Source organism: Trachinotus anak, unplaced genomic scaffold, assembly GCF_046630095.1.
Source record: "Trachinotus anak isolate AG129_WGS33_773 ecotype Australia unplaced genomic scaffold, CSIRO_AGI_Tana_v1 ptg000034l, whole genome shotgun sequence".
Classification (NCBI taxonomy): domain Eukaryota; kingdom Metazoa; phylum Chordata; class Actinopteri; order Carangiformes; family Carangidae; genus Trachinotus; species Trachinotus anak.
The window spans coordinates 4,532,164-4,554,680 of record NW_027273885.1 but is presented as its reverse complement, the minus strand read 5'-3'; the positions used below and the strand labels follow the sequence as shown (position 1 = coordinate 4,554,680).

General features: G+C 44.5%; 1 protein-coding gene across 3 annotated transcripts in view; it reads right to left on the bottom strand.

Annotated features, from left to right (window-relative positions):
* epha4l (eph receptor A4, like) overlaps nt 1–22,517 on the bottom strand; it is a 53,374-nt gene that overhangs the window by 10,963 nt on the left and 19,894 nt on the right. For 2 of the 3 annotated variants that reach the window (XM_071471598.1, XM_071471596.1), the window contains exons 4-9: nt 18,151–18,306; nt 11,020–11,355; nt 4,954–5,078; nt 4,656–4,815; nt 2,717–2,828; nt 131–189 (exon numbers count right to left, since the gene is read on the bottom strand). In XM_071471598.1, the coding sequence (XP_071327699.1) occupies nt 131–189; nt 2,717–2,828; nt 4,656–4,815; nt 4,954–5,078; nt 11,020–11,355; nt 18,151–18,306 (948 nt within the window). The remainder of the gene's footprint in view (nt 1–130; nt 190–2,716; nt 2,829–4,655; nt 4,816–4,953; nt 5,079–11,019; nt 11,356–18,150; nt 18,307–22,517) is intronic. The other variant, XM_071471597.1, reaches the window with a different exon arrangement.

Below are 22,517 nucleotides of genomic sequence, written 5' to 3'. Positions count from 1 at the left end.
TTTGTTTTTTTTCCCCCCTCTGGTTTTATGAGCCTCATTTGTGGTTTGAAGTGCATGCACATGAACACACCTGACAGCGCTAATGTTGTTTCAATTATAGAGTGTAGGTGGACTGTTGACTGGGAGTTACCTTGATGTAAGTGCTTTTCTTCATCAGAGTCCTGCTTGGCTTTGCTGTATTTACTCCTTCTGGGGGCAAAAACAGCAGTCGGTCAGGGAGAGCGTCAGAACATGAAGCATGTCATATAAAAATTATAATGGAGAACAAGTGTCATTTCAGTACAATCCCTAATTAAAACTTGAACCAATACTTCTAAACCCACTAACACATCAATTAAATTACATGAAGAGCCAACACAATCACTGCTCACTGATGAAGCATTGATATTCCTGTTTGTTATAATTATTTTTTTAGAGAGCGGTAGCTGGTTTTAAATGCTAACTGTAATCAGTTTTGATGTGTTTAATGGCACTTCATATTTGCTCTTTGTTATGCAGATAAAAGCTTTAAAGACATCGTTTTGGGAAAAACACTTATTCGCTCTTTTACTAAGTTTTACATAAGAAGACTGATGCCACTGTCTGTGCACAATTAGCTTAGTTTGGCACAAAGACAGGAAACATAGATGGAGCTTGGCCTGGCTCTATCTATATGAAAAAAATAATCTTATACCATCAAATGTAAAGCTCACAAATTAAAACCTTATATCTGGTTTGTTTAATTTGAGTAAAAAAAATATTAAAGCCCATTTCCCAAGTTGTCAAACTTCTTCTTTAAGTTAAAATATGACAAAACAAAACAAAGTTTAGTGCCGTGATTTGCCACTGACACCTTTGCATTGTTAATGTTTTCTCAGTGCATCCATTACTTCGCAAAAGACTAACCAAGAAAAGAATCATAAGAAAGACTCAAGTTTTCCAGTTGTCAGTTACATTTACATAAGTACTGTAAGTAAATTTTCTGGTAGTCTGTGTGGAGTATTTCCATGTTTTAGTTATTCATGTTTCCACAGAGAAAAATACAGTCATAGGTCCATCTAATTAACAGTTGCAGTTAATAGCTACTTTAGAAAACACATGAGTTTGATTGTTTTAACTGCAAATTAAAGTCAAAATTAGTTTCACTTTGATTAGCTTCAACATTAGAGTGCTGCTTACGTGTTGATGCGTTCACTGTAATAATCAAGATATATTATATATGAGTATAAGAATATGAAAAGGGTCATTCTGAACTGTGAGTACTTTAACTTTTGATACAGAAGTTATTATTATTAATATATTCGCTCTCCTCTGGGTGGGTTCAGTGCATAATGTTATGTGTTTTATTTGGGATGCGATTGCCTTTACATTGTGGTGTTTCTACTTTAAAACAAATAAAATATCTTTCAGCGTTAATGGTTTCTGAAGGGCACCGAGCACACAGCAGCGACATGGAGTGAAGACGCCGGCGGGTATAAAAGCTGTAAATCAATCTGAGACAAGATGCACTTAAATCCCTCTGAATCCCTCAGGCAGCCTGACACCTGTGCTCATATTGATGTGTTGGGTCAGTGGTGGAAATGACCAGATGTGCGGCAGGACATTGTCCTCCTCTGTGGTTGTGTAATGATGGTTAATGGCTACGTGATTACAGTCACCCCCCACCCCCACCCCCCCACCCCCCCACCCTCACACACACAGACACACACACACACAATCACAGGATGGCTGCAGCAGCACAATGACAGTGGCCGTCACATGCATATAAAAAAGGCAGAGACAACCACCTGCTTGGCTGTGGAGAGAGGCAATCACATGGAAAAGAGAGGACACACACAAACACACACACAAACAACAGCCCCCCTTCACTCCCCATCATTCTCAGCTCCAATACACACATGCAAACAGTGACTTGGTTTCCATATGTAAAGAGGCACGCTCACACACATAAAGGGATCAACGGGTGCTCATAAAACACCCACACGCAGGAATCAACACACAAGCCATTAACACTCCCCTTCCCCCATTGCCACCACACACATGAAAACAGCACTTTTTTTTTCCTCCTAAGGATGTGCACACATACACACCCCCCTACACACGCACACACACACACAGGGGGAGTTTGGTTAACACCCAGAGGTGAGGAAGGCCCATCTGCATGTAATCCCATCTCTGTGACGGTGCTTTGTCCTGCTCGCTGGTTAACACCCTGAGATTGGGTCACTGCAAATCCACCTGATGCCTCTCTGTCTCAGTCTCTCTATTCTATCTCCTACTTTTCATTGCCCGCTTATCTCATTGTCCTCCCTCTCCCTCTTTCTCTTTTTTTTTTTTTGCCTCTCTCATTCTCTTCACGGCAGTCAGCAAGGCGCAGCAGGGGAAAATAACTAGCGGCCAGGATTACAGCCGCTAGCTGTGAGATGGAGGGATGTGAGGAGCTGGGGATGGAAGCAGAGGACAGGGAGCGAGGGGTCACTGATTGCATCTCTTCAGCTGTCGGAGCTGTCAATCACGTCTCCGGTGTGGCAAGTCATCACTCATCCGATGTGGACAAGTTGCACTAGCTGTCTGGCTGAATCTGTGTGTGTGTGTGTGTGTGTGTGTTTTTGAGTGACGTCCGTTGCCTGACAGCTACTTTTCCTGTGGCTAAGCAAGACATCTCTCACCTGGGGAGGAAAGAGGGAGAGACAGGAAGCAGAAGGGACAGAGGGGGAGAGAGAGGGATAAAGCTCACCTTCGGCTGATGACAAATGCGCTGATGAGGATGATGAGGAGGACCACGCTGCCCACCACTGACACCAGTAACACTGTGGAGTTGGCCCCATCGCCTATAATGGGAGCCGGGACTGTGGAAAGAGGGAGGAAAAGATGGCAGCGGGGGGTGGGGGGGGGGGTGAGAAGAGAAAGGGAGGAAGGTTGGACAGAGACAAAGAGCAAAGTCAATATCACGATTGAGTTGCCACACATGAAGGAGTAGTGTAGATTCAGTGTTTGTCAAAGTCATCGACCCCCCCACTTCCCAAACTTCCTCCATTTCTCCCATCCTCTCCAACTCACACACACAGCGTTTGTCCTTGCTTCCTATTCCTCCATTTCACCCCCCCGGTAAATTCTACTGTTTTGCACGCTTCATTGAGAGACAATGACGGCCCATTAGGATGTGAGCTTGACCGTGTCATTATCATGCACCGCTGTCTCTATCTACATTACAAAAGGGGACACCTGGGCCTACAGAGCATCTCTGTAACCCCACACATCACAATCTGTCAGCAACAGTCAACGTCATCCTGAATAATATTTCTGAGATGTAAATGTTAGCTTATGTTTGTTAGCTTAAACAGTTCACCGTGCGCGACACAGATCCTGAATCAGCACAACCTCAGCTAATTATATATGTCACTCAATAAAGACTTCAGTACACCGGAGGATGGTAAAACAAGAAAAAAAGAAAAAAAAACAGACCTTGAATTCTTACTTATTTCATATACGAAATGATTTCAAACTATAGTAACGACAGAAAACATCAACACAGAAAGTTGCTCACATTAGTTTGGATTCTGCTGGAGGTTATTTGAATTGATTTGTACTCATTGTACTAAATAATTTCTGTTTTCCATCATGACAATAAACACATTGATTGGCGCGTGACAGCCCCCACTGGAGGCAATAGGAGAGTCCTATTCAGTGATATGACGCTAGACATCAATTGTGGATGGTGGATGAGAATTGATCAACAAACACACAGACAGAAAGAAGCAAAGTGCCACGCAAACAGCAAAACTAATCTTTTCTGACTTTACATATTAGTTTATTGACCAAAGTAAATGGTTCACAAGGACAACTTGTTGGAAAGCGCTGATTCTCTAGTTTTAGGTGGAAAAAGTGGCATGTCTCTGGCTCAAAACAGTGCAGATTAATAATGCTCTAAAGACAATGATATTGTATATGATAGTGTATATGCTCCTGTTGGCTTCAGAGGGTTAAGCAGCTTTAACAGTATGAAATATATTTAATCAATGTCCCAAGATTCTGTGTTTTTTATGGCCGCTCCAGTCTGTCAAACGGAAATGGGTTTTCCACTAGAATTTAAAATAAAGTTCTGTGGGCTTTGACAATTCACTGCATGAGTCTGACCCAGCAGCAGGTCAATGGGATTTCAGGGGCTAATTTGAAATTGTGATCAGAGTCCACCCACGCAGGCGCTTGTTAATGTTGTTGTTTTAGGGTTTTGTAAAGTTTCAGAGTCTGGGGGAGACAATGAACGCTTATTTTTTGGCTTTAACATGCTCACATTTAAGGCCACTGATGAGAAACAAAAAGCAGCCATCAGCAGCTTCCAACTCCAAATGTCAGATATGGTGTCATTCTTCAAAAAAGCCATATAAGTTGAACCTTAGCTGGCGCTTTCACCGAGACTCACTGCAACTTGAATAATGGAAGCTACTCAAGTTGCCAGTCAGGTGCTGGAGCACAATATCATTTATCTTTTATAGATGACAGCTACTTTGATTAATGACCACAATGAAAGAGACAAACTCGTAAAAGATGCTATCATTGCAGGATTTTTTGCAGAAACGCGGTGTGATGGAGCTGGCGGTGAGCCCCTCTCTGTCTCTGCAGCGTGCTGATGTTATTAAGGCGAAGCAGAGGAGAGGCGATGTGGCTGAACTCACCGGAGTTGGTCATGAACTCAAATGGGCCGCTGAATTCCCCATAGCCCGCTGCTGTGCGAGCGCGGACGTGGAACACGTAGGAAGTGAGGGGGGTGAGACCCTTGATGTCGGTGTTCCTTGATGATGTTTTTATGATTCGGTAGCTTCTTTCATTTTGGTCCTGAGGAGAACAGATAATGGTGAGACACAGAGAAAAGGAATCAATCAGGTGTGGTTTTCTTCACAAATTTTCTGTTTTTATTGTTATTACAGGGACTATTTAATCCACAGAGACTACATCTCCCATGAGACCCCTCACCTTCTCATAGTATTTGACTTCATACTCTAAGATGACCCCGTTGGCTCTATCTGGTGGCTGCCAGGCCAGTGAGATGGTGTGTCTTGTGATATCCTTCGCCTGGATGGAGGTCACTGGAGACGGAGCTAGAGAGATGATCAAAGAAAGAGAAAGGAAAAAAAGAAGAGAAAACAATTTTAGCTCGCTGCTGTCTCCCTGTCCTCCGTGTTGTTTTCAGCCTTGGAGACACCGAGTCTGTTTTGTGTTGCTCTCTAAATCCCAGACTCTGCTCCTGCTGAGAAACTCACACATTGGGCCAGGCCACAAGGCAATCGCTTCCATTTGTCTTTGAACTTGGCTTCCATTCAAAAGCGGGGGCGTTACAGAGCTGTGTATGGCCACACAGCTTAATTGCCAAAGCTAGAATGTACAGCAATGCTAATGTACTAATATTTCTGAACTAATGGTTGGTATCCATAAAACGGATCCCATTTCCTCTTGGCTTATGCTCGCATCCTAAAAACTGGCAAAATGATGTCTGACTTCATTTTCTGCAGATTCCCAGGTCACCCTGGGAAACCTACTAAGTCCACCTAAAAGCTCAAAATGAGCTCAATGCCTTTGCTTTTTTTTTCTTCTTTGGAGCAAATCAATTGGTTTTCATTAAAGCTCGAGTGGGCGATCTTATCTCAAGCCCTTTCTGTTGCAGCCGATAATGAGGCCATATTTCAAGCAGCCGTGCTATCTGTGTTCAGACGTCTTTAACATGTGAAGGTTAAAGCACAGATAATGGCTTATACTCATCTCCTCCCATCGGTGTGGCACCGCTGCACAAATCAAGCCTCTATCTTCAGGGGTTGTGACAACACTAAAATTGGATCATACACACTCGATGCGACAAAGAGAAATCCATAAGCGCGGGATATATAGACCAACAACAAAACAACAAAAGGTTACATGGATGAACATACAACCCAGGTACAAAACGACAGCACATAAACACACCTACACATCTGCAGCTCCTTGGGGATTCCACCATCGGCATCATCCCCAAAAAGTATCTCAACAATCAAACAACTTCCCTCATCTCAACAGAGCCAGAACAAAAATACCACACACACACCGACACACACACACACACACACACACACACACACACATACACACACACACAAAACCATTTCCACTGATGCCCAGGTAACATTTCATTGTGGCATCTGTTCTTACAAGTTCACAAGGAGTGAATCTTTGACCCCTGGTTCTCGGCGATACTGTAACCTTACTCGTTTCAGACCATCTGCCTTTTAAAAAATTACAGTGGGATGATTAATGAGGGGTTCGCGGTCTACCGATTATGATTGGATTATCTATGACATTATATACATTCTCATCACTTTGACCGGGGGCTCCAGGGAACCTAGCCTTCGAGCTAACGCTAACAAAACCCTGCTTTTAGCCGGGGATTGAGTTCAAACGGGCCTGGAATTCAAGCACCAGCCTCGGATAGAGTTTCAGCTGGGGGTGAAGAAGCAGCGGGAGGGGGAGGAGGCGGTTTGTGACTGGTGGTGGGGAGGGGTGTGAGATGGAGATAGAGAGGGATGGGATTGCAGACAGTCTCTTGGTAAATAGATTAACCCAAGGTTGTGTCATCCTGTTGGCCTAATGTGTTGCGTCTCCGTTAAACAATTAGACGGCGGCCATTTGTATCCCTCCGATCAATCTTACCCAGCAGCGAGAGCCAATTTGAGGGCCCTCCTGGGGCCGACCGAGAGCGCTCCAGCTCAGAAAGAAAACCCCTGAGGGGTCACGGGCCTTCGTTCCCCCAAGGTAATACACACATCCATCTTTCCCCCCCAAAGATGACAGATATGGCGTTTTAATCGTGTTCCCCTCCTCTTGTTGCATTTTTATTTTTCCCTGGACTAATGTGAGGATAAAGATGAGTGATTTTCTGAGTGGTCCCTTCTGAGGTCCACTATGTGAGACAGCAGCCCAGACACAAAATAAGTAATCCATCATGGCCAAGTTTTATGACTTGTAACAAATAAATTAGTCTGAGGAATGCCTAAAAAGCAAACTGATACACATGTATATTTCAAACATTGTGAAACCATGTGCGCACAAAGCTGATGGAAGACTAAACGCGACGTGTCTGTCCTGGAGAGAGAAAAGTTGAACCTGATTTCAGCTGCGATTGAAGCACACCACGCCAGACTAGCTGGCACCTCTGTGGATGAATTTAAAAATGTGGGGCAGGATCTGTAATTTCTTACCGCCTGCTGAACGTGTGGGCTACAAACGTTGGTGGAATAATAAGTGTTAAACACAATGAATATTCAGATCTCATTTCAGAATTGTGCACTCCAAAAAAAAAAAAATTAAAAAAATGTGTGTGCACACACACACATGCCCACCAACACAAAGGACCTCATTATGCAAACAGAAAGATAGAAATTCACATAGAGGAAAAAAAAAAAACACCTAGTCCCATTATCTCCCACAGACAGCGAACACCTCAATCACACTACCTGTGCATACATTATAGTGAGTAAAACCTGCAGAGCAACATAGAGTTTGGTATGGTTTGAAAAATCACCCTCCCAGGGGATTAGTGGAGATTGTGAAGCAATTTCTTGCAGACGTTTGTGAGGTTTTGTTTCCGCACAGAGCCCAGTGCGTTGAGTTGAGCGAGTTTATCTTTGTGAGCATGTATTTGTGCAGTGAAGAGCAGCTGCGGTCGGTGCAAGCAGTCGCGCGAATATGCGGTCGATTACAGTTTGACATTAAAAGAGACAGGGGCCGTGGTGCACATGTGGTTGCCAGATTGGAGCATGGTTGCCAGATTGGAGTCACTCAATTTTGCTGCCGCTGAGGAAAAATAGCCGGGGAGGGAGCCGTTTTTCAGGGTGTTGAGAAAATGGCTCCTGCATACAAGATCCTCACCCCCACCCCGCCTGTGAAGCCTGCTCCCATCTCCCCCGAACACATTTCCACATGTATGTCTGTCCGGTTTGCAGGAGAGGTGGAAACTCACACACACATGTGTGCTGACAGACGTGCCCACACACACTCTCTCATGCACTAATTCACTTTTAGTCACCTAAGCCTGCCAAGTATTTTGTATGGAGACATAAACACCTCTCACTCTGCCTCTCTCTTTCCCTCTTTCTCACACACACACACACACACAAAGTGCTTGATCCCATAAAAGAGGGAAAAACGTCCATTTACAGCCAGGGGTCAGTTCAAAGCTTGGACATCCTGCCCCCCCGCCCCCTTCCACATGCAGTCCGGGTGAAAGGGTTACACCCCGGCTGATTTACGACTGTGGAATTGTTCAAGGCGAGATGTGGAATCTGACCTCCTCGTACAAACGCACACATAAATGCATGCCTGGTCATTGGCCACAGATGCACACACACGCAATCAACAACACTCATGTCTTAATTTTTTGTCTCCCGGCTTCATCCTCATTCATTTTCCTCTCACGCAAAGCTCCACAAGCAGAAACGTTCCTCCCTTCCAACCTGCCTACATCACTTCTTCCTCAATAGCCGAAATTTGAACTTTTATGGAAAGGCGGTGATGGGGGCGTCTTTTCCACAGCACTTATAAATCCTAATAAATCTATCATAATAAATGTGTAATCCACGGTGTCTGGATGAGGGGAGGCGATACAGGGAGAGGGACAGCCACAGATGACTGGCTGGATTACCAGCGGCTGAAACCAGATCTTCCAAAGCCCCTACCGAGCATTAGCAGGACGAAATCCAATCAGTCTGGAGCTATTCTCTTTAACACACACACACACACACATGCACGTAAATTAGAAGAGACACGCACACATGGGGACACATAGAAGACATTGTTTGAGTGGGAAAAATGTAGATCATCTCCATCCATGAGCGTACAAACATTCTGTGTAACACATTTTCTCACTTGTAGCTGAGTGTGTAGTCAGTCCTGCACATGCACACACACACACACACACACACACACACACACACACACACACACACACACACACACACACACACACACACACACACACTAATGGAGGTTCCAGCTGCAAGTGTCGTATAACTAATCCTGAGGAACAGTTGTGAAACATGCAACAGTGACAAGCCAAAGGCAACATCATCTATATCTTACAACTTGAAGTCAGCAGATTAGCCTCAAGCAACCTCTGGGGGATATCACTGTGTCTGTGTGTGTCTGTGTGTGTTACTGTGTCTTTGTATGAATCCATGTGTGAGAGTGTGCACTCTGGAGTTTCTGTGCAACTGCACATCCATGTGATCATACTGACATGAGCCCTCGGCCTGGACTCAAGGGTGTGCTCCATTACAGCTCCCACACATGCCTGTCTGGCAGCTCTCCCACAGGCAGCGCATCCATTCATCTCTATCTTCCTGACCCCAGCTGATATATCAAGCCACTGTGTCCTTAAATTGCCAGTCAAAGACCTATTCAAGATATTCGCTTTTCCCAGGGAGGGGAAATTAGTGATAAAAAAACAGACAAAGGGACACTAAGGTTACCACCCAAGAGCCGAGCAGTAAAGAAGACCAAGGTAATGATCAGCTATAAGCGGAGGAGTAAAGGGAGGGATGAAGAGAAGGGGCCAGGGTCATAAAATCCATTTGCACAACAACCAGTTACAAAATGGCTAAATGACAAAACAACAGGAGGCTTTGAACGCAACCCCAGGCTAGAGGGCTCTTCTCCAGATCTGGAGTAGAGGCTGTATTCATGGGTTTATTCTACTAGAATAATTACACACTACACATACACAAACACACACAATCCAGCAGCATTTGTAATGAAGCCTCCACAGATCAATACAACTCATCTAATTCATTAGCTCGAGAGCTAAATATAGCACGTTGGCCCTATCTTCAGCCGAGGCTTCTCATGCCTAATTATGCAAAACTCAAGTGAAATATTGCAGAAAATCATTTCCCACTGCAGAGAATCCATCATCCTCCTCAGTAATCACCCAGCCTTCGCCCAAATTATTCACAGCTTTAATAAACATGCTTTGACACGCAGATTGCCCCCCTAAAAAAAGTACTTCAGGCGCTGAGTGTAACGAACCTGTCCTCTGCATCAAACATGAGCCAGCACACACAACTACAAAGCTTCTCCAATATATACACTCACTCTTTCATACGCACAGAAGAGTCCAGAGACTAACTCGGATTCAAGAGCAAACCACTGGAGATAAATTCAACAAGCTAAGAGATCAAATTTGAGTAAGTGCCCTGATATATGAAAATAATTGATGAGGTCAATCGGACGACGGCCAGGTAGCAAAGGCGAGTTAATGTTCTGTCTTTGCAGGAGACTGGATCGAGCATTGACACATTTAAACCACAGCTACTAACCAAAGAGAAAAAAAGAATCTCTCCTTTAAATCATCAGTTTCTGTAAAATTTGCAAGAAGCCATTAAAGTGCCCAGGAAAATGGAAATCTGAACATCTGCATTTCCATGACAGCAAATCAAACTGCATCTGCTGAGGATGATCATGTGAAATGATCAAAAGCTCCATAACAGCTCATTTTTCATCTCAAATTTAATTCACAGTTAGGTCTAGCAAAAACAGCTATAGATAACCATAATTAAGCATGATTTATCTTGTTCATGAACTGTTTACTGAAAATAAGTTCCTCGTCAATCAGAAACATATATTTTCAATGGCCCTGGTATAAAGGGCCAGTCAGGTTTGGTTACTTTCATTTGCTTCTAACTTTCTCTATAACTGGTCTTGTGCAATAATCCTTGGCCTGGGATGAGGGTCCTTACAAAGCCAAAGCCATAAATCTTGCAAGAAAACATGGGATCTGCAGCGTCTCATTGGGCTCCACCATGACATCATTAATAGGGTTGAGAAATATATTGGTATGTCGATATAGCAACAAGAGATCAACAGGTCAGAGCAACATAACACTTATTTACTGTTGAATTAATCAATGTTGTCAATGGGAAGTCTTTAACTTCCACTGATGTTGCACTTTGAGAGAATATTGAATTCCTTGTCCCTGTTTTCCCACCAACTCATTCAAACCATGTCTGATGGTCTTACCAGCCTGGTTGGTGGTGACGGTCACCGACACTGCCTGCTCCGGCCCGGGGCTCTGAGGCGAGACTCCGTTCACCGCCCACACCTCGAAGGTGTAGTTGGTGTGGGCCTGCAGCTCGTTGATGGACACCCTGGTTCCCTTCAGGCTCAGCTGCTGGGGGCTGAAGTGGATGCCGTTACCACAGGGTTGACAGCGCCGGCCATCGGGCCCACAGCGCTTACACACCACATTGTATGTCAAGTCCTGGCGTCCCCCTGAGCTCCGGGGCGGGCTCCACTCCAGGTTTACAGAGGTCTCGTTCACATTGGAGATGAGGTGGACGGGCGCCGACGGAGGACCTGTGGAGGAGGAAGAATGAGGAGAGAGTTGATGTTATTACCAGTAGTGGTTGGAAGGCAAATGCTAAGCAGGTACAGAGTTACACTGACATTTATTGTGGTTGCTATTGGAAAAGTGGGATCACCTGAGAAAAGGAACTGCTGATCATTACATTAACTGTTAGCTTATGGTGGAGTCTCCAATGGCTGAGGTAATTAATTCTTTTCATATATACATATAGAAAAGATGTAAACTTGTAATTGACTTGGTTGCCCATTGATTGGGGGCTGAGGCTTCTTGAATTCCCTTTTAATGTTCTGTCCATTACAGCGAGGGAGGATCCGATTTCACCTCAGTTAATTCAGCGCGTTAACTGAAATCCAATAGGCCAGCAGATTTCTTTCCCATTCATATGTCGAATCAGCTGGAGGTGGCACAGAGCCCGGGCCCGCTGCTAACAGCAGGACTTTATGGCACCCACTCAATAACTTTAGACAAAGTTTGCTTTGGACCCTGTTATTAAGTTTCTGCTTTGATGTAAAAAAAAAAAAAAAATTACCCGCTGCAGGTCTATATTAAAACCTCTCCACAGATATGTGACACAAACTCCCCCTGCTCATCAATCCCAATTTACATGTCAGCTCTATTGTAATTAATGTGTTTTTTGCGTTGCTTTCAAACATAAGCGGCGGTAATTGACTTAACTCTCCCTCTCTCTCTCTCTCTCTCTCTCTCCCTGTCTCTGTTTTCCCTCTCTCTCTCGCTCGCGCTCTCTCTGACTAATGAAGCGCACGCGAGCAGGCTGGGGGGATCGATGCAGGGTGAAATATGAAAGCCAGTCAGTCCGCAGACGAATCATTTCACAACGGAAATTAATTATCAGTGTTATTTTTGGAGGAGCACAGTGGCAATGAGTGATTTCACAGAGACACAGAGAGCAGCAGAGGGGACAGTGTGTAGGAGTGTGTGCACATGGTCAACCAAGGATGAATCACTGCGCTTTTGTGCAGGAGTGTTGCCGTATTAAGGGAGACGTTGATGTACAGTTTTAATTGACATGTCTTCACAAGACGCTCATACTGTATGTGTACGGACTGGAGTTCAGTAGTATGCCAGCGTTACGTTGGCAGCTCGTGGTGAATGAACAAACGCTGAGGCTGAGAGGAGAAGGACAGAAGGAGAAGACAAACACCGTCTGTTCATCCACTGCTTAGTGGGGAAGGAGCAGGTCTGGATGGAGGGGTGGAGGCAGGAAGGGGACAGAAATGGATGATGGGAGGCAGGGAGCAGTGTGTCTAACTGAAAATGACCTAAAGGGTCAGTAACAGCACAAGACACAGGCAGGGAGATGAGATGATGCAGAATATACTGTGTTAATATTAGCATCACTCAGCTTCCCCTTCCAACCGCAGCCTTCCATGAAAACCTATTAATAAATTCTCATTAAAAATTGTGATAAAGCACTGCCTCCCCCCCTGCTTTTTCTCCCCCTCACCCACTTTTCCTCCCTCACTCCTCCACCTCATTCCCTTCGTCCGTTTCTCAGCTGATGGGAACAAGTTACAGATGGGGTTTCTAAATTAAGGTGCCACACTCACTTGTCATTATAATAGTGCCTTTGTCAGTGCGCTAGGTTCAACTACCCTCTACTACCTTTAAATACTCAATAGCATGCAGTCTGAAAAGGCTATAAATCAGCTGTTATCTGGACTTAAGGCCACAGAAAACAAACAGAAAAAAGGTGATATTAACATCATCCTATTTCAAGATATTTGTTACAAATATTTTACTTACAAAAATAAGTAAAAGTAAAAATTACATTTTGATATCATGGGAAAGAAACTCACTCACCTGGAAACCATTCTTGTGTCTGTATGCTAACTATGAAGCTAGAGCTAGGAGATGGTTAGCTTAACTTAGCACAAAGAGTTCAGCTAGCTGACTGTAAGAAAGTAGAGAGAAACATCTCACACTTTGGTTTTTGTAAAACTTGAATAAGAGATATAACATACTAATGACTGAGCTTTGGAGACATTAGCAGGCAGATTTCTTTTCCTTCAGTCAGAGCCAAGCTAGCTGTTTCTCCCTGCCCTCAGTCTTTATGCTAGGCTAAGCTAACAAGCTCCAGCTTCATATTTAACATGCAACACTCAGAAATAAAGCAAATATGTGTGTTTCTAAAGGTAAAACTATTCATTCAAAAATATATTATGACGTGTATGTGTGTGTTGATAAGTGTGTGCGTGTGTATTTATCTCACAAAGATTATTTTGTTTGTTTGTTGCTATGACAAGAGTTGCAACATCTTAATATAACTTTATGACTGTGTAAAGTCTTGAACACAATCCACCACGTCAGAGCTTCTCCAGAAACTCCACACACACACAGACACACACACACAAACTACCTTTGGCTGTACCTGTCGCTCTCCCAGAATGCACCAGTGGGAGCAAGGGAGCGTGGGAGAGCCGTCGGCTGTGACTGACACCCCATAATTAATCCTGGGAGAGGGAACAGCAGGGGGAAGTGGGAGCGAAACGCTCAGACAACCTTGGTACAACGTTAGCTCAACCTGGACTTAAAATTCAAAAACTCCTTATGGGTGAAATCCCGGGGGAAACTTTGAAAGTTTCTCCTGAAGAAAGTTGGTGATTTCTTTTTTCCCTGCTCTCCCTTTCAGCTCGTTCACGGCCTCGCGCTTCGCTCAGAGCCTCATTTCTTTCTTTCTAGTCACGCCTTTACTTCCATCTCCCCCTTCTTTAATCTGTCTTTCTCATTTTTACTCGGCTCCCATTCTCCATCTTTCCTCTCTGCATGCTTCCACCCTCTCCTCCTTTCATCCCTCTCTCTTTCTGTCTCTTTCCATCAGTAACTGTTAGCCGAGTGTTGCACAGGGCCGAGGCAGTGGGCAGGCAAAATTAGCCAGAGCACCGACCCCGCTATTACCATCCGGCTGGGATTCATTCACCGCCCCTCTAGAGTCCTTCCCACTCTGCATTCATTCCTCACTCCATCCCTCCCTCTTCCTCTGTCAAACCGCCGCTAAGAAAACTGGGGAAAATCTGAGAAACACATCATGAGCCACGAGAAACCCCAAAATGAAGAACACCCCCTCCTTATAACCTGAACGCAGCTGAGCAACCAGCTCCCACGGGTGTCTGTCCCTGGTCCTCATTACCAAGACTCACATTTATTCATGTGTATTGCAGATTTTGCCCTGAACATATTTTAATATGTACTCTGAACTCTATGCTTCTCGTGTTGATGGAGATGTCTCGTATTTATTGAATTTCCTAAAAGTTATCTATGGGTCCTAGGAGGTGTAACAGCCTTGACATAAATGAAGGAAAATGAAGAAAAAGCATGACTGCAAAGGTGATTTACAGGGAACGACAAGAACAAAAAAAAAAGCATCAACAAGCCAGGAAACATAAAAGCAAGGCAACATAAAAACAAACCATAAAAAGCTGTCAACAGGCTGTTACAGCAAATCCAAAAAAATGAGTTCCATAATTAAAAAATTATGGAACTCATTTATCCTGCCAGGTTCCTCAGGCAAGGATGATCCAAGTTGTGGGAGGCAAACGACTGGATCGCCCCTTGTTTGTAATCTAGAGAGTGAATGTTTTGATCAGACTCAGCACGCGTTAATCGCCAATCAAAAAGAGCAATCACTGCAAAGGAGCAAAGATGCGGGAAAGGCAGTGACAGAAAATACAGCGGGAGCAACCAGGCCTGCACACAAAACAGGCACACAATGACACAATTACACTACATCCAGTTTTAATCTTCATCTTGCATCGCTAGACCCCGAGCTAAGAGAGAAGAAAAGCGTTTTCAATTACCCGTATGCACACACACACACACACACACACACACAGGCATGTTCCCCAATTACCAGAGATGCTGGCTCTTTCCCAGCCTGACCTTCAGCAAGTCAAACTGGGAAATGAATTTAAGAGCATTTTTTTTTCTTCATCTGCTCCGTTCGTGACTCTGAGTGGATTTTGAGAGAATGAGAGAGAGTGAAAACAAAATGTGGATGAGGAGGGATGTGTGAGTGACAGCTGTAATTACAGAGCTCCAACATGTGGGTGAGAAGTTAAAAAAAAAATGCACGAGGAAGGGAAAACAGCAGACGACAGACAGGGTGAGAGTTCAGAGATCAAACCGGCTGACGAGGCGGGGCAAAGGTCGGTGAGAGAGTCCGGCTAATGTTCACTTCCTCACCGCGGAGTTAGGAGCGGAGGAGAAACTGCATAGCAGGATCCTATGAAATGAGCCCAGTAATGAGCTTTGACAGCTGTTGCTTGCAGCAGCCTTGTTCACATGCCACACTGACTAACAGGACAATGGAGATGAGCCCCAGCCCCTTCCATTTAAAGAGCGGTAGTAACTCAATACATTAGTGATGTGGCAAAACTGTAAGGGGAGGGGAGGGTGACTTAGTAGTAGGCCTTATATTTAATTATCTAGGGATTTATTAATTATTATTATTAAACTAGACAAGTATTAAAAACAGGTGAAACTTGTGTTAGTTCAACCATGTTGTTTTTTTCTTTTGAGAGATTCATGTTTTCTCATGTTTTCCTCTTTGATTTCTGTTACAGACCCTGGAGGACTTTGTTTGCTGAAAATAATATTTCATGCTGAAAAGTGTCTTTTGGAATATGTTTATACATAAAATCAAATTTTGATTCTAATTTTTTTTTTTCTGATCCCTTTCAAGTGTATTTGCAGTGAAAGCTGGTTGATAATGACAACGATGAGCCCTATTTAGTGTTAAAGGAGACTGTAAACTCCCACCACATATCTGACATGCCCTGGAGCAGGGCTTTGTAAGATACAAACAAACAAAATCACTGTACTTACATGTAAGACAAGAAAATGTATTTCATTCTTACACCTGAAATACTGGGATTAAAGAGCAGTGTCATAAATGTTTCACAGTCTTTTGGGGGTCAGGTGGACAGAATTACTGAGATGAACTCTGTAAAAAAGGACCATGATCAAACAGGGTTGATGAGTCAATCAGAAGAGAGGCTCTGAGCCTCGGACAGTGGGTTCGGCTTGGAGCATGGCTGAGAGTGGTGACAGCTTTGTTGTGACATCACAAAGTTACAGAAGTCCTGACGGCTGGTTTTAAGGCTCAGTTTCTGAATACAGGCTGTGTGCATTTCTCTGTGGACTGAGGCTTTGATATTTTCACAGTACTAATATAGAACCTAGACCTGCTTTATAATCAAAAAACACATGGACATCTATCTATAATCTTTAATATGGGACCTTTAAATGGTTAATCATTTATGAAAAAGGTGACCAAATATTTTATTATGTCAGACTATTCGATTAATCAACTAACCACACTGTTGCTGTTCTATCATTTTCCTGTGACTCATTTTGCACACAAGTCTAATGACTTAATACTCTAATACTCATAAAATCTTTTCTATTTGTTGGAAAATAAAGTCAAAGAAAACTCTTTGGGTTTAGTGACACTTGGAAAAACAGCATAAAAATAAGACTGTTGCCAAAATTCAATCAAGGATTTTGCTGATTATCAGAGAACTCAAGTCAAACATTGACTCACATTCATCATCATGACAACATTCCACATTAGAGTGTTGTTTATTATTTTGCATAGATACCGTACAACTAGGGAACAATTAAAAAGCCGTTCAGTTTTGTTGCTGCTTAGACAGTTAAGTGTTTGGGGGGATGGGGGTCTGGGGGTCTGGCTGCTCGTCTGACTCAATAAACTGTTTTGCTGAGTGATGAATCCACAGGAACTTGACGGATCACTGGGGGCAGATTGCGAGCCAACTATGAGCTAAGCAACTTAACACAGATGTTTTCGTTGTTAAAACCGCCTCATGACACATATTCACTCACACACAAACGTTTGTCGAATGAAAGTATGAACACTGTTATTTTCGTGGGAAGATTGTTTTTTCTTTTTGTTCTCTGTGTGTGTACTGCATATTTGTACCGGTGCAAACTCCCAGTTCCATGACTCAGAGAAAGAATGAGGCGTATAAAAAGAAGAGGTATCATTACGCAGCAAGATTGTTAGCAATATTTGTTATCAGAGTCGCGATGAGTCAGGGCAGAGGACGGGAGTTGACTCACACAGACGGGTAGCAGAGAGCGGAGACACACACCGAGAAACACAACGCTGAACACCTTCCTTCAGCACAATGCATTCTTGCAATTTCTTTCTCTTTGGCACCTTAACCCTCTTTCTCTATCAACATCTTATTCATTCTCTGCTTGCTTCTCCAGCTTTCCACCTGCCCTTGTTTTTCCACCTTTCCCGTCACCTCCCTGCGTCTCCGCCAACACTTTATCTCTATTTGTCTTTCTCCATTGTTCTCGCCCTCCTGTGCTGTTTTTGCAGCCTCTCGGAGGAAGACTGAAACTTGGATGCAGCGGTTTAATACCCTTATTAGTTCTCTGTCACCATGACTGATCACTAAGTACCACCTGGAATCAAAAGACACCTATTAAACCAGCAGCCGCCTGCTTTATGTGTGTGCAGAAAGGCTGTCTCTGTGTGTGAGGGGATAATTTAGGCTGGCACGGCACGAGAGAAAGAGAGAGAGAGAGTCTGTGACCATGTTTAGGTGAAAGCAATCACTCTGCGTGTGTGTTTGTGTGAGGTTTCTTTTAGTATTATGTTACAAATAGGGTGTACACGGGCAAGCTTAGCAAAGATACATTTACAAATCACTGTCAACCACAGGCTATCATGGCGTACTGCAAATACAGCTGTGGCCTATTTCACACTCTCCTGCACTACATGTGAGTGTACTTACGGGTACAGGCCATGGATGCCGGGTCCGTTTCCGAGCGGAAGTATCCCTTGTCGCAAACACAGGAGGTGGATCCCTCCCTAACAGAGTAACTGTGGAGTGGACACTTGGAGCAGGAGCCATCAGTGGCCAGAGCGCGGTAGTAACCGATCTTACAGGCTGAAAGAGAACAAAGACACAGAGGAGGGTTAGTTGCAGAAAATACTCTGAATGAGGAACAGCAAAGACAGATGTAGAGTTAAAATGCAAAGATAACAAGGTCAGTAACACTAGTATTTCATTATCCATGTTTCATTCACCACTGAGGCTGATAAGACCCCATCAGGGAGCAACCACTGGTGTCTGTGATTGTTTCCAAAGGTCTCCATTTCTCCTGAAAACTCCTCTATGGGGGAACATGAATGCCTGGACCAAATATCATTTCAATCTGTCTGACAGTTGTCAAAACATTTCACTCAAAACCAAAAATGTCAACCTCAGGTTTAGGGAAAATGAAGGAATGAAATATTTCACTGGGTATGTGAAATTTGTTCAGACCTGTTGATGGTGCTGCATGAAAAGTCAGGTTAAAAGCCACCAAGTTAGGTGACTCAACCTCTGAGGATCATGAATGTCAGCATGAAAGTGCATGACAACCACTCCAACAGTTTGTTGTGATACAATTACAAATTCATAGTTAATTGAGGTGGTTGACCTGGAAATTTGGAAGCTACATCCAGAATAAGTGTCACAATTGAAGTTGAGAGAAGTGGCTGTCTACGGTGTTGGTAATCAGGGGATGGAGACATAGCATTGCACTTGACTTCAAATAGCTGTTTTCCAGTGGAAGGGAAGAAAAGAATCATCTTGCCCATTTTCCCCCCAATTAGCAACAGGAAACAAAATGTTGCCCGGAGGCTTCTTCTTCTCTCTCCAATCCTTCCTCCTTTTGTCCTACATTTCCACCTTCAATGCTTTCTCCCCTTTCTCCTTTCTCACAAACCTGCATTGCATTATCAAAAACAACAGAACAGAGCAAAGGGCGCGATTTCCTCTGACAAAAACACAAGATCAAATAACTACCGCGCACAAATTTAAGCTATGCTCCTCTGGCAAGACTTGGAGCCGCAATGAAACCGGAGCCGTTGGCATTTCAGACCATTTAACAAACAAATGCCACCACACTTGGCACACCAGGAGCTCTGTCACTCTCACAGGGCTGTGTTCCCTCTGCAGGCCCTTACAGACACACACATTCATACACACACTTTATTCTCAAATGGTAACCTAAGTGAAACCTTTCCTTCTTTTGGCGACAGTGCTCGCCTTTCTCTTGAGTGACAGTTTGATTGGAAGGCTCATCTTTCAAGGAGTTTCTCCCTCGTCTATCCATTTCTGTAATTGCTGGAGAAGCCTAATGGGGTTATATTTCACCCCCTGAGCGCTGAACCAGAAGAGGAGGACAAAAGAACAATTCTCCGAGAGGTGCGACGCAGACAGTCGTAACACCGATTGGACCGAATAACCTGTCAGTCAGTGAAGCTGCCGTGTGCTTGGCAGTGGGCAGCAAATGATATTGCGGCCGAGGGGTTGTTGGTTTGGGTTTTGGTAGAGGAGGCAGTGTGTGAGAGAGTGTGTCTGTCATGTTATGATGTAAAAAGATCCATTGGAGACAGATGGGTAAATTGATTCCCAATATAAATCAGATAATTACACACTTTTATTCTGCAGGGGTGTACACACACATAGATGCCCTCACAAGCACATACACAACCCAGAACTAAAAGTGCATGATTTCAATGCCACATTCATAAATACATCAGGGGATCCTGCGTACAAAAGAGCAGTCACATAAACAAACTCCCACATGTGCTCACCACACTAGAAATCAAATCAGTGCCTACCCACATACACCGCAGCGAGGAGGAAGTCCGTCCTCCAACAAAAACACACATTCCACCAACCATGCGACATGCTCACACGTACAAACAGCAGAGGAAATCCACAAACCCCCTAAAAAATACCAGGCAATCCCTCTCTTACAGGCGCAATAAAGTCAGGCCTCTCTGCCCTGCAGCCGCTCCTCTGCAGCTCCTGGCTCCTGGATTAGCGTAGCGTGGCGTTAACCGAGCCGGGCTAGCTGCTACCTGCTGGGCCATTCTTCGCCTGTTCCCACTCAGTCAATCAAGGCTAAATCCCTGCCGCTTCACTCGCTAACACTAAGCTAAGGGCCTCTTTGATTGTAGCCTGCAGGGGTGCGTGAAGCCTTGGTTTCTTTTCTTCACCATTTCAAAAAAAAAAAAAAAGAGGGGAGATTAGTCGGGAGGCACTTTGTGTTATCTCTCAATCTTTAAGGCAATCTCTCAACACCCAGTCTCATCACTGGAGACAGGACAGCGGGATTTGTGGGTATTGTTTAAGAGGCTGTGACCGCTTCAGGTGACAAAACACAAAGTTGCTGTGAGGGGTTTGTACATGTGCGCTGACCAGGAAAGTGTCCAAAGTTGAGAGTGGGGTCAACCAGCTGTTTGAGATGATGCCCCCTTTGCTAAAAGCTGGAGGGAGAGTTAATTGAGTCCCATGCTTCACAGCCTTTAGGGCTGAGCCTCTTTAAGGAGACATAGTCTAAGAGCAGGCTACCTCAAACTGGGCACAGTTGATGAGTTTTTTGCTCGTCAATTATTAAGCTGTCCCAGGCTGACCCCACAGTCCCCAGCCGGCTGTCCCAGGATTCTTTGCACAACTCCAAATCCCTGTTTGGTGAAGACGAGCTCTGGCATCTTCATCTGCGGTTTTTAAACTCTGCATTTCATAAATTGTGTTTGAAAATTCGATGTCAACATACGAGGGCTTGTTTATAGCAGCGACTGCCCTGCAGAAAGGAACAGTCGAAGGAAAAGAGAGGTCGATATCCAAGTAAAGCTGGGGAATTTGCTTCCTATTAGCAGTGTGAGTGTGTGTGAGTGTGTGTGTGTGTTTGTGTGTGTGTGTATGTGTGTGTGCGTGTGTGCGTGTGTGTGAGGGAAGAGACCGCAGCAGTGGGTGGTCCAAGAGACCGTGGCTTCGGAGAGGAATCTCCCTTAAGACTTGCTGGATTTATCACTGTCCGGGCCAGCCGTGGCAAACCCACACGCAGACACAAATACGGACACACATGAACACACATGTATTTAGTTTTTATGGGATCTGAGCTGAGAAGCCCTCATCATATCCTCTCATACAGCTCTCAAAAGTCTAACCCTATTTTTCCACACCATCTTTTTTAAACTGTCTCCCTTTTCGCTCCGTCACTCTCCAGCTCTCCTACATTATTTTTCATCAGTCTCCTTCGCCCTCTATCTCTGTCTCCCACTCTCCTAGGCTTTCTCTCTGCAGGCCTCCTTTCAGACAGAGAGGGGTTTGTCAGGTGCCAAATCCCTGAGCCGAGAGATCAAAGGCAGACAAAGACACTGGTGACTTACTGTTCTATTCTGGAAAGGCAAAAAATGGAATCCCTCATAGACTGGGACATCGCATTCTTCCCTCTTTTCTCCCCCGGCAGTTCTTTCACTCATTCAATCCTCCTCTCTGGCTTTAGTCCTTTTTCCCTTTTGTCAGTCTTTCCCCCCGCCCCCTCCACATCCCGGTTGTCTCTAAGCTAAAGCACGTTTGGAGGAAAGAGAGGGTGGGCAACGAGGGTGGAGGGAGAGGGTTGTGGGAGTTAATGAGTAGTTTTGTCCGTGTGGTGGTTGAATTGGTTGCACGGCGTGAGGGGAGGGGGGGATCGGCAACTTCTGCTCAAGACAAAACCGTGGATGCCGCTTCTGCAAAAAATAGGAGCGCACAAAAAGCTAATGATACAATGATAGCTACCCACACGCGAGACAACTATAACCTAGCTACATTCTCCTCTGAGTAGTAACAGCCTACACACCAGGCTTTGAACAGGCGTGGATGCTCCCCGCACTGCCGCCAAATAAAACCACATCTACCCACACACCCACCCACTGCAGCCCACCTTGAGTGACCTGCATGGAAAGCCTGATAGGCAAGTTATTCTGCAGCCTACACAACAAAGTAACCAATCCACTGGGGACTGAAAGCATGAGAGCAAACTTGCGCTACAATAGCCATCCAAAAACCCCAGGAATCTAACACCCAGCACACGGCACACAATAACCAGGCCTGCCCAGGCAGAACAATTGCCTCTCTTGTAATCAAAAACAGAGAGAATTAAGTTCAAACCTCGGCATTTCTCTCCTTTCAAGGCGGTGCTTTATCTTCTTTGGGTGATGAAAACTCGGTCACTCTTTTTTAGTCATAACAGACAGTGAGCGCTCTTCAGAAGAGAAGTCTGAGGCGTCCTCACAAAGCCGCTCTTTCAGAAAAATGAAGCGATCGGCTTTCAGGAC